Genomic DNA, 12,213 nt, shown 5'->3' on the forward strand with positions numbered 1-12,213 from the left:
GTAATAAGATACCTAAAGGGATAAAATACTCCTATTAAAAAAAAGAAACTTTGAGATTGCGTTAAAATACTAAGTCTGAGTAGCTGATTCATACTGGAGGCTCTTAAAATATCTAAATGGAAAGCATGAAAGTAAACAGATTGGCAAATGTGTATCTGTTATTCCCAGTTCAAAACAGGTGAGGAAGGCAGTATTACTGCCATACAAAATATAAATACAGAATATGTTTGAAACAAGACAGTAAAGATTATTTTAAATAAGCTAGATAATAACATATGTGCCTAATGCTAAAGGAAAGTTAGGAAGCTATTATGGTTTTAAGAATAAGCAGAAATTGGTAGAAACAATTTAGTGGGCGATTTTTAATTTACCTGTAACTTCTTGGCAAATTATGTAGAGGAGGTTCAGCCAGTCAAAGTGGATGCTAAAGATAACTCCTGTCTCTACATTTGAAAAATATGATTGAAATGAGTAAATATTAATTTATAGGAAAATATGAATAGCTAAAATGTACTAAAATAGTAAAAAAGTACAGTTGAACATGCAGTCAAGTTACCTTCAGTGAAGACACCAAATGCTGATGGCTTTATAGATGAGCTCTCTCAAATTCCAGGAAAATTTTCTATGCTTTATTTTCCAAAGCAAAGGGAAAAAAACAGAAAAAAGAAACTAGCATGATACTGAAATAAAAACCTGGTAGAATAACCTGAAACAACCTATAGATAATTGTCACTCATGAAGATAAATATAAAAATCCTAAAATAATAGCAAAATGAACACTTTTTACATGTGTAGGACATCTTGACAACATAAGGATTATTTTTAAGAAAGCAAGCTTATTGTAATATTGAGATTTTAGTAAGGTTTATCATTACATCAAAGGAAGAAAACCAACGATATCTTAGTAAATGCCATGAAGAGATTTAATAAAAATCATTATTAGTTTCAAATAAAATTTCTTTAGGAATCCAGAAATATTTCCCAAACAGGCTAAGTATTACCTAACTCAGATCAATAGCCAACATCACACACAGTAGTGACTGTTAAAGGATGCTTCTCTCACCCGTTATTAGTGAACATCGTTTTGGAAGCTCTAGCCAAATAAGTAAGACGTGGAAAGGAGAGATTGTAGGCATTGAAAGACTGAGGTAAAATTAATTAGTGTCTGTGAAGGATGTTAGTGTCTATGGAGACAGTACAAGCAAATCAACTGTAAAACATATGTTAGACAAATAAAAGTTCAGTAGAATACTGTTTACAGGATAAACGAATAAAATTCAGTAACTTTTTTGTTTGTGTGTTTTCTCATATATATAGCAACAAAAACCAGTTATAAAACATAAAGGGAAAGTAAATCACATTTACAGGAGCAAAGCAACAACAAAATTAACCCCTTGGAATACGCTTTCTAAAACCTTACAGAAAGTGCCTTCTCATTCTTTTGTTTATATTATACAGAGAGAGTAAAATTTATCTGACTAGTTTCCTATTGATAAGCATTTGAGTTTTCCCCTATATTTTTGTTTTTAGTATAAAGGAGCCAAGAATATTTTGAAAACTAACGACAAGGAACGATTCCTATTCCTTGATTTTAATTGTATAGTTAGGCTCTAATAATTATTCATTAGAAATGGTACATGAATAGCTCATTAGAATAGAGAGGAAGGTCTCAGATGCCTGAAACCGTATGGCATTTCACATCTGGGGTATAAAACCAGAGAAAAATAACCACAGAAAGGAAAATATTTAAAGGTTTTATTAAAAATTAAAACGTATTTCGTCTCTGATGACGAATTACATTTTCCCTTCTTCCTGTCCAAGCAGTCGTCATTTTTGTTTGCAATAGGCTTTTCTGAATCAATCCCTTCCTTTTTCCCCTAACAGTTCTTCCTCCAAATGTCGATTCTTCCCTTGTTTATCCATGACTAACTGTTGCAAGTACATTGACATGAATAGACCCAGGGTACTACTTACAGTACGGATACTTATTTTTTTGCTCTCTACTTCCAAAAGAATTTGAATAAACTTAGTAACTATGTTAGTTAGGATAGGCTGAGTCGTTGTTACAAAACAACTCAATATAGTACAGTAGTCATTCAAGCAACAAAAGTACTAACCTACATTTTTACGGCACATACCCTTTGCCTGCCACAATGCATGTATAATTCCTCTAATGCTCACAAGAACACTGTGAGTGGGTATCTGTGTCCCTTTTATAGATGAGGAAAATGGGACACAGTTAACTTAGGTAACTCGCTCAAGGTCAAATAGCTAGTGAGTGCAGGAGTCCAATGATTTGAATTAGGTATTTTTTCTCTAGAGCCTCTTCACTTCCCTGCAACAAGATAGAGGCTCTAGGTCATCAAAGGAAGTGGGTTCTTTTTGTTTTTATCATCTCCTATGGTGGTTTACTCATGTGCATGCGTAAAATGGTGATGAAAGAAAACTGAGAGAGAAATTTTCTTTTTGAAGTACATGACCTGGAAGTTGTATTTACCATTGTGCCTCACATACCATTGGCCAAAAATTGGTCATATGACTGTATCTACTGGGAGGGAGGCTAGAGTCTATAACATCTAGTTAAAACTCAGAGGTTCTGTTACTGAAAGGAAAGAGCAGGGGGCAGATAGGTAGGGAGTGGGGAGGATTTAATATGCTTCGCTAAAATAAGTCACACTGGAAATGGAAGTCAAAAAGAGTTTAAAGAAAGTGTTGTCAACAAGACAGAGGGGTACTCCCAACCCTCGCCCCCCTCACTAATACCACGACAAAAACCCTCCAACCAGCTATAAACTGATGAAAATATCTTAGGGATAGCTCTGGACTACAGTGAAAAAATGAACATTAAAAACCCTGCAGAGCTCAAAAACTGAGGACCACCACATAGGAAAGTATGGGAAGTGTTTTATCTGCATCACCCTGTGCCTGAGCCCAGAGCAGCTCAGCACTTGGGCGGGGGCGAGGGTGCCGGTCTCCTCGGAGGATTTTTATCTGACGAGGAAAAGGGGCACAGGAGAACCCTAGCAAGGCTCATTGCTGTGGACATTTATAGCCTTTGCTACCAGGTCCTTCAAGTCTTCAGCAAAGCTGGTCCCAGCTGACGGAGCTGTCCCATCTGCTGCCTTTACTCACTGGGAGAGGGATTCTCGCTGTGGGTCTGGGTTGCTGTGGCATCGCCTCCCGACTGGAGTCACTGCGGTGAGCCCCAGATACCCAGACCCTTGTCACGAGAGAGCTGCACACTCCTGCACCTTAGACACCAGTGCCACTGCTGCAGCAGGTGCCCCTGTGTCCCAGGACCCAGGCACTGCAGTTGTTTTCATGCTCCTGACCCAGGACCCCAGATGTGCTGCCGTTCTGCGTGACAGCACACCTGATGAGGCACCAAGAAGAACCCCACTGGGTAGAACTTCCTCCTGTGGGCAGAAAAGGAGAAGGAGATCCCAGCACACTTTGCTTATGAAGACTCCAATATCCCTAACCACCTGCAGGACCTCTGCAGTACTGGCCACAGAAGACCCTTACAGTCTGTGTCGACACTGGCCGCAGTTTAGGGAGCTGGGTGGAGACCATGCCGCTGTGCCTTCCCAAGATATGCTGCATCCTGCCCGGCTGGTGCGCTCTCAGCCACCTGCAGGAAAAAGTCTTCCCCAAGCCAGGGCATTCCGAAAAGGCTGGAAGAAGTGACTGTACCCTCAAATGTGCAGACATTGACACAAAACCATCAGAAGCATGAAAAAGCAAGGAAACATGGCATGATACTCTTAAAGGAATGCAATGATTTTCCAGTAATCCATCCCAAAGAAATGGAAACCTGTGAGTTATCTGAAAAAGAATTCATAATAATTATTTCAAGGAAGTTCAGATAATTCAAGAGAAGATAGACAGCTCAATGAATTTAGTAAAACAATGCATGAACAAAATAAATTCAGCAATGAGAAATGAATCATAAAAGAACCAAATGGAAAGCATGGACCTGAAGAAAATAAGCAAATAAAAAATGTGATAGTGGACTTTAATACCAGGTGCCATCAAACAGAAGAAAGAATCTGTGAACTTGAAGACAGGTCCCTTGCTCTCTAAACAGAAGAGAAAAAAGGCATTAGAATGAAAAAGAGTGAAGAAAGCCTGTGTGAATAATGGGACACCATGGCGTGAAACAGTATGTGTGTGGTGGGAATTCCAGAAGGAGAAGAGCAAAAGGGACAGGAAACTTTATTTAGAGATATAATGGCTGAAAACTTACCAAATCTGGAGAAAGACAGATGGCCATTTAGGTACACAAAACACAAAGATTTCCAAACAGATCCATTCCAAAGAGAACTTCACTGAAACATTATAATCAAACTCTCAAAAATCAAAGACAGAATTTTGAAAGCTGCAAAAGAAAGAAGACTTACCACATACAAGGTAATCCTGACAAGGTAATTAGCATATTTCTCAGAGAAACTTTGCAGGCCGCGGGGGGGGGGGGGGGGAGCGCGGGGCGGGGATGATCTACAGGGTGGGACAAGAGTTCATTGACAGTTGTGAGTATGGGTAACACAGGTTAGTTATTCTGTGTTATTTAGTATTGTATATTTTTCCATCCAAATAACTAAACCTACTTGTAAAAAAATCCTCATGAGAGGATATGTTTAACTTTTTAAGATGAATTTAGAGCAAGAGGAGGGGAGAGGGACAAAGAAAGAAACATTGATGGGAGAGGAAAAACATTGATTGGGTGCATCCTGTACACACCCCGACCGGGGATTGAACCCACAACCTATCTATGTTCCCTGACCAGGGATCAAACCCACAACCTTTTGGTGTACAGGATGGCACTCCAATCAAATGAGCCATCTGACCAAAGCTAACCCTATTTTTGCGCCCCCCTGTATTCAAAGTGCTCAAGAGAAAAGCTGTCAAACTAGAATACTTTACCCAACAAAGTTGTCCTTCAGAAATGAAAGGTGTTCTTTTCCAGAACAATGAAAGCTGAGGAAATTTATCACTACCGGGCCTGCCTTTCAAGAAATGCTAAAGGGAGTTCTTTGAGCTGAAACAAATGGATGCTAATTCGTAACATGAAAACATATGAAAGTATAAAATTTACCAGTAAGGGTAAATATATAGAGTCAAATTCAAAATACACTGGTATTGAGATGATGGTGTATAAATCACTTTGAACTCAAGCACAGAGGTTGAGAGACAAAGTGTTAAAAATAAATATAGCTGCAATATTTTATCAATGGATATACAATATAAAAGATGTAAATTGGGATATCAACAACATACATTGTGGGTGGGGCAGGTAAATGGTAAGAATGATTTTATGCAATTGAAGTTTAGTTATCAGCTAAAAGAGAGAATTAGATATAACTATAAAATGTATTATGAAAGCCTAATGCTAATGACAAAGCAAAACTTATAACAGACAAATGATAAACAGAAAGGAACCCAAGCATACCACTACAAAATATCATCAGCTCACAAAGATAGCAAGAGAGGAAGAAAGGAGCAAAGGAACTATGAAACAATCACAAAGCAACAAATAAAACGGCAGTAATAAGTCCTTACTTATAAATAATTATTCTAAATTTAAAGTTTAAATTTTCTAGGTGAAAGATATAGAATACCTGAATGGATTAATAAACCATCCAACTGTACTCTGCCTACTTTAGACTCATTTAAGCTTTTAGGATGCTCACAGGCTGAAAATGAAGGAATGGGAAAAGATACTCCAAGTAAATGGAAACCGAAAGAGAGGAGGGTAGCTATACTTGATACAAAATAGACTTTAAGTTAAAAAAAACTGTAGCAAGAGACAAAGAAAAAGAAGTTTATTGTGTAATGATAAAGGAGTCAATTTGTCAAGAGGATACAATAATTCTAAACATATGCACCCAATATGGGAGCACCTAAATATATTAAGCAATGAATAGATCTGAAGGGAGAAGTAAACCGCAATGCAGTTATAGTAGAGACTTCAGTGCCTCACTTTCAACAATGGACAGATAATCCAGACAGAAAATAAGGAAATAATGGACTCGAATGACACTTTGGACCAAATGGTGCTACCAGAGAGATACAGAAAATTCCATCCGGTAGCAGCAGAATACACATTCTCCTGTCACACTCAGAACATTCTCCGGGCTAGGTCATATGTTGAGTCACAAAACAAGTCTTAACAGATGTAAGGAACAGTTAGCAGAATGAAGGAAATAATAAAGATTAGAGCAGAAATAAATGAAAGACTAGAAAGAAAAATAGACAAGATTAATAAAGAAAAATTGGGATAACTAATAAATAAGAATTATGTAAAATAAGAAAAGATGAATGAAACTAATAGTTGGTTTTTTTTTAAAGATAAGCAAAATTGACAAACCTATAGGTAGTTTAAGAAAAAATAGATTAATATAAATGAAAGCAGAGACATTTCAACCGATAACAGAAATATAAAGGATTATAAGAGGCTACCATGAAAAATTATACTCTAACAAATAGGCCATCCCAGGAGAAATGGATAAATTCTTAGAAAACACAACACCTACCAAGACTGAATCAGAGAGAGAGAGAAAATCTGAACAGATCAACTACTAGTAAGGAGATTGAATGAGTAATTTACAATCTCTCAACAAAAGCCCAGAACCAGATGGCTTCACAATGAAATCTACCAGATATTTAAAGAGAATTTTGACTCTTCCAAAAAATTGAAGAGGAAGGAACACTTCCAAACTCATTTTTACGGAGCCAGCTGACCCTGGTATCAAAGCTAGACAAGAACACTACAAGAAAATGAAGTCATAGGCCAGTATATGTGATGAACATTGGAGCAAACCTCTCAACACAATGCTAGCATACTGAATTCAAAAAGAATCGCACACTGTGGTCAAGTGTATTCATCTCTGCGATGCAAGGATGTTTCAATGTTCATAGATGTGGAAAACTACATTAACAGGAAGATAAAAATTCTATGATCATCTGAATAGACACAGAAAAAGTATTTGACAAAATTCAAAATCCTCTCATGATAAAACTTAACAAATTAGAAGGAATGGTCCTCCTCATTACGAAGAGTGTACATGACAACCCCATAGCTAGCATCCTCCTCGGTGGGGAAAAGCTGAAATTCCCCCAAGATCAGGAACATGACCAGAATGTCCACCTTTGCTATTTCTGTTTACCATAATTCTGAATGTCCTAGTTATAGCAATTATGCTAGAGTAGGAAATAAAAGGCATCCACATCAGAAAGGACGAAATAAATGATGTGATCTTATAGAAAACTCTAAAATCCCCACCAAAATTAGTTAAAACTAATGAATTCAGTAAAATCAGGGTACAAAATCATTATACAAAAGTCAGTTGCATTTCTCTACACTAATAATGAACTATCTGAAGGAAATTAATAAGAGTGTAATCACATTTACAGTAGCATCAAAAACAAATACTTACCAATGAATTTTACCATGGGGTTGAAAAACCGGTACATGGAAAACTAAGACCCTGATGGCAGAGATTGGAAAGCACATAAATAAGTGGAGAGAGAGCCTGCGTTCTTGGATAGAAGAATTAGTTTGAAAATGTTACAGCTGCCCAAGGCAATCTGTGGCCTGAGTGCCATTTCTGTAAATTCCAGTGGCTTTTTTTTTCCCCCACAAAAATGGGGTCTAATCAACAAACAGGTATAAATGACCCATGTACATGAACAATAGGGTGGGTGTTGACTGGGGGTGGGCGGGGTGATTGGCCAGGGCAGAGGAGAGCAATGGGGGGTGGCGGTGGGGAGGGGGATTGGGACAACTCTAATAGAACAACAATAAAAGAAAGAAATATACTAAAAAAATTTAAAATTTCATGTGAAACCACAAAGGTTCCAAATAGCCTAAGCAATCCTGAGGAAGAAGAACAAAGCTAGAGGCATCACAATTCTTGATTTCAAACTATTATAAAGCTGTGGTAATCAAAGTGGTATGGCATTCAAATACAGCAGGCACATAGACCATGGAACAGAACCCAGAACCCAGATACAAACCCACTCACAGAGTCAACTAATTTTTGATATGGGCATCACAAGCACAATAGGGAAAAAGCAGTCTTCTTAACAAATGGTTTTGGGGAAACTAGATAGCCACATGAAAAAGAGTGAAACTGTATCACTATTTTATACCACTCACAAAATTTAACTTGAAATGGATCAAACATTTTAAAAGATCTAAAACTAAAACTTATAGAAGAAAACCTAGGAAAAAAGATCTTGACATTGGTCTTGGCAGTGATTTCTTGGATAAGACACCAAAAGCACTGGCAGTAGACTAAACAAATGGACTGTTCAAACTAAAGAGAATCAGCACAGCAAGGGAAACGATACAGTGTTTATAAACCATATTATCTGATAAGGGGCTAATATCCAAAATATATAAGTAACTCATACAGCTGACCAGTACAAAAACAAATCATCCAATTTAAAAGTGGGCAAATGATCTGAATAGACATTTTCCCAAAGTGCACAAACGTCTGATAAGATATACGAAAAGGTGCTTATCATTACCAGTCAGGGAAATACAAATCAAAATAACAATGAGATACCACCTCACCCCTGTTAGAATGGCTGCTATGAGACAGGAGAGCAAATACTGGCAGCAATGTGGAGGAAATGGAGCTCATTGGTAGTGCAAATATGGAAAACAGTATGTAAGTTCCTTAAAAAATTAGAAATAGACCTATTTACATGGTCCAGCAGTCACATTCCTGGGTGTATATTCAAAAGAAATCAAAATCATCTTGAAGAAATACCTGCACAGCCACACCCACTGCAGCATTGTTCACAGTAGCAAAGATTTGTAAACAATCTAAATGTCCTTCAGTGGATGAATGAATATAGAAAAAGAGACTGTATCTGTATCTCTGTGTCTGTAGCTGTATCTACACATAAGGTATTTGTATGTGGTAGACATGTATGTGAACATTATTCAGCAATAAAAAATAAGGAATTTCTGCCATTTGTGACAACATGCGTGAATCTGGAGGGCATTATGCTGAAGTGAAACATGCCATACAGAGAAAGACAATACTGTATGTTATTACTTACTTATATGTGGAACCTTAAGAAAACAACAGCTGATTCATAGAAGCAGAATAGAATGTCAGATGCCGGGAGCTGGGAGAGTGGTAAAAGGGGCTGTGAGGCCAAACGGTACAAAATTTTCAGTGTTAAGAAGATTAAATTCTGAGGTTCTGAAGTATAGCATGGTGACTATAGTTAATAACCTGGTATTTTATACCTGGAAATTTCTGAGAGTAAATTATTTAAAAACTAAAAAAACTTCAATTAAGTTTATATTCAACATCATTTTGTATTAGTTTCAGGTGTACAGCATAGTGTTAGAAAATCATATACTTTAGGAAGTGGTCCCCTGATATTTCAAATGCCCACCTGCCACCATATGTAGTTATTACACTGTTATTGACTGTATGCACTGTGGCTTACTTTGCATGCTTGTGACTGTTATGTGATTACCAACTTGTACTTCTTAATCCCTTTATTTTCGCTTAGTCCCCCATTCCCCTCTGCTCTGGCAACCGTCAGTATGTTCTGTACATCTGTGAGTTTGTTTGTGTTTTATTTGTTTATTTTCTACATGTAAGTGAGATCATGTGGCATTTGTCTTTCTCTGTCTGACTTTGTTCAGTTGGCATAATACCTTCTAGGTGTATCCATGGTGTTGCAAATGGTAAGATTTCTTTCTTTTGTATGGCTGAGTAATACTCCATTGGATATATGTACCACAACTTTATATATCCACTCATCTGTTTATGGGCACTTAGGTTGCTCCTGAGAGTAAATCTTAAGCATTCACACACGCACACACACCCATAGACACACAAAGTATTAACAGTGTTAACTATGTGAGGTGACGGATGTGTTAATTATCTTCTCAGTAATCATTTTACAATGCATATGTGTGTCAAATCACCACCTGCACATCTTAAATGTGTACAATTATATTTATCAATTATCTCGCAATAAAGTTAAAAAAGTTTAGAAAAGTGCCCTTTTAAAGTATTCTCTACTTTTTTTAAAAAAAGATTTTTTATTTATTTTTATTTTTAGAGAGAGGGGAAGGGAGGGAGAAAGTGATGGAGAGAAACATCAGTGTGTGGTTGCCTCTTTCACGCCCCCTATTGAGGACCTGGCCTACAACCCAGGCATGTGCCCTGACTGGGAATGGAACCGGTGACCCTTGGGTTCACAGGCTGGCACTCAGTCCACTGAGCCACACCACCCAGGGCTAGTGTCTACTTTTTTTTTTTTTTTTTTTTAAAGCACACAGTTATTTACTCTGGTACTCTCAAAATGACTCCTCTACTCTTCTTTCCTTGTCTCACCCACATCCATGGTCCTCTTGTCCTTTTTCATTCTCTTCCCTGAGTTCTCCTCTAATGCATATTAATTCTGTACCTCCATTACTCTTTCCTCTATTAATTGGTTTCCCTCCATGTATGTGCTCCCTCTCTCACACCTGCAGAAGTGATCTTTTGAAAAACATAAGTGGAATTAATTCATTCTCCTCTTCAAAATCCCCAGTGTTTGTCTTCTGTGGGTTAAAGTCTTAAATTACTTGGCTACTATATTCATTTTCTCATTCCTATTTGCCTCTCGTAGTCCTTTCCCAAGCATACAAGTTATGTTTGACTTATTATTTCCCGAAGACATCATCTAAATTATTTTAGCATTATTTCTTTTTTTAAAATTCACACTATCCACCCTTATGGTCACCTAGAAGGCTGCTGTATTTTCTTCAAGTTACTGCTTCATGATTGCCTGTATTGTGAAATGATCACTGATGACCCCGTGGCCCCAGGCAGTTTGCAGTTAGTTTATTCCGTCCCTTGCTTTCCCGTAGCATTTTTAAATGTATGTCTTCATTAATGTGTATCTTCTTAAGTATAATTATTTATTTACTCTCTTCTGCTTTTTAACCTCATGAGCTCCCTGAGAGCAGGGACGGTATTTACAGATCTTTTAAAAAGTTCCCAGCGGACAGCGCAGTACATGGCACGGGGTAGTCACTGCCACAATAAGTGGGAAGTGGATTGTAAAAGGGGGAAATGAGTTGTTCAGATTTAGCATAAATAGGAAACAGATGCTTCATTCAGGCTGTTGCAACATAAGACATTATTAAATTTAAAAGACAAAACTAAAAAAATTCATTTTTACAGTGCTTTTCCAAATTTTAAAGCACTTTCACTGTATCTCAGGTTTTTCAACAACTGGGACAGCCTTATAGATACTTTTAATAAGAAATTTCATTTAAGTTTCCTCTGGTAATTGAAATACACATATATGCGCGTATATAGAAACATTCTCCCTTTACATATGCTTGTTGTAGAATGCTTACCTCTGACCTACTTACTTATAGCACATTTTGTATCACAGTGGATGACGTAGTAGATGAAAGTGATGACAACGATGATATTGATTTAGAAGCTGAAAATGAAACAGAAAATGAGGATGACCTAGATCACAATTTTAAGGTTAGTATAATTTTCTGTCTTCAGTCAAGTTAGTAAACTGTATACACAGTTGTAAAACAAAGATTAGCTACATAGATGTAGCTAATGATAGATTAATTTGTTCTGTCCACATCTTTTTGTCGTGGCTGACTATGGACAGTAAACTATCGAAAGAGAAAATGTTGCTTTGAATGCATTTGTCTGAAAAGGGCCAACCCAGTCTTTCCTCACTGTGCCTGTTTTACAGGTAAACTCATCTTTCTAATATTAAAAGAGTTTTTATCTGCATATTAATATAAAATAATAAAAATTATATGAATTATCAATAAATATGTAGAAAGTGAAAAAGCACTTTAAAGTACCAATTACAGTAGCATCAAGCCATTAATTAAGTATATATCTTATACAATATATGTAAAAGTTTATATCTCGACTATTATAAAAGACTGATTAAAGAAATCATAGCTGATCTGAAGAAATGGATAGATATAACATGTTTATGGATTGGAAGATTTAATGCTACTTACAGGTAAATTCTTTTTTTTTCCCCCTAAAGTAGAGAGCCACCCTTATAAGGCTGTATTTTCAAAAAATAATATTGAGTATTGATCTAGTATGGCTGGATGAAATAATTCCTCTGTAAATTTTTTGTCACTTTGAAAGTATTGTCTACTTTATTAGATGTTAATCAAGAAAATAATATATTTTTGCCCTG

The 12,213-nt window shown here is 36.8% G+C and overlaps 1 protein-coding gene across 9 annotated transcripts in view; it reads left to right on the top strand.

Moving 5' to 3' along the window:
- AGTPBP1 (ATP/GTP binding carboxypeptidase 1) overlaps positions 1 to 12,213 on the top strand; it is a 155,202-nt gene that overhangs the window by 67,273 nt on the left and 75,716 nt on the right. For all 9 annotated transcript variants that reach the window (XM_053923435.2, XM_053923446.2, XM_053923450.1 and 6 more), the window contains one exon: positions 11,422 to 11,519. In XM_053923435.2, coding sequence (XP_053779410.1) covers positions 11,422 to 11,519 — 98 coding nt within the window. The remainder of the gene's footprint in view (positions 1 to 11,421; positions 11,520 to 12,213) is intronic.

This window comes from Desmodus rotundus, chromosome 1 (assembly GCF_022682495.2).
Source record: "Desmodus rotundus isolate HL8 chromosome 1, HLdesRot8A.1, whole genome shotgun sequence".
Lineage (NCBI taxonomy): Eukaryota > Metazoa > Chordata > Mammalia > Chiroptera > Phyllostomidae > Desmodus > Desmodus rotundus.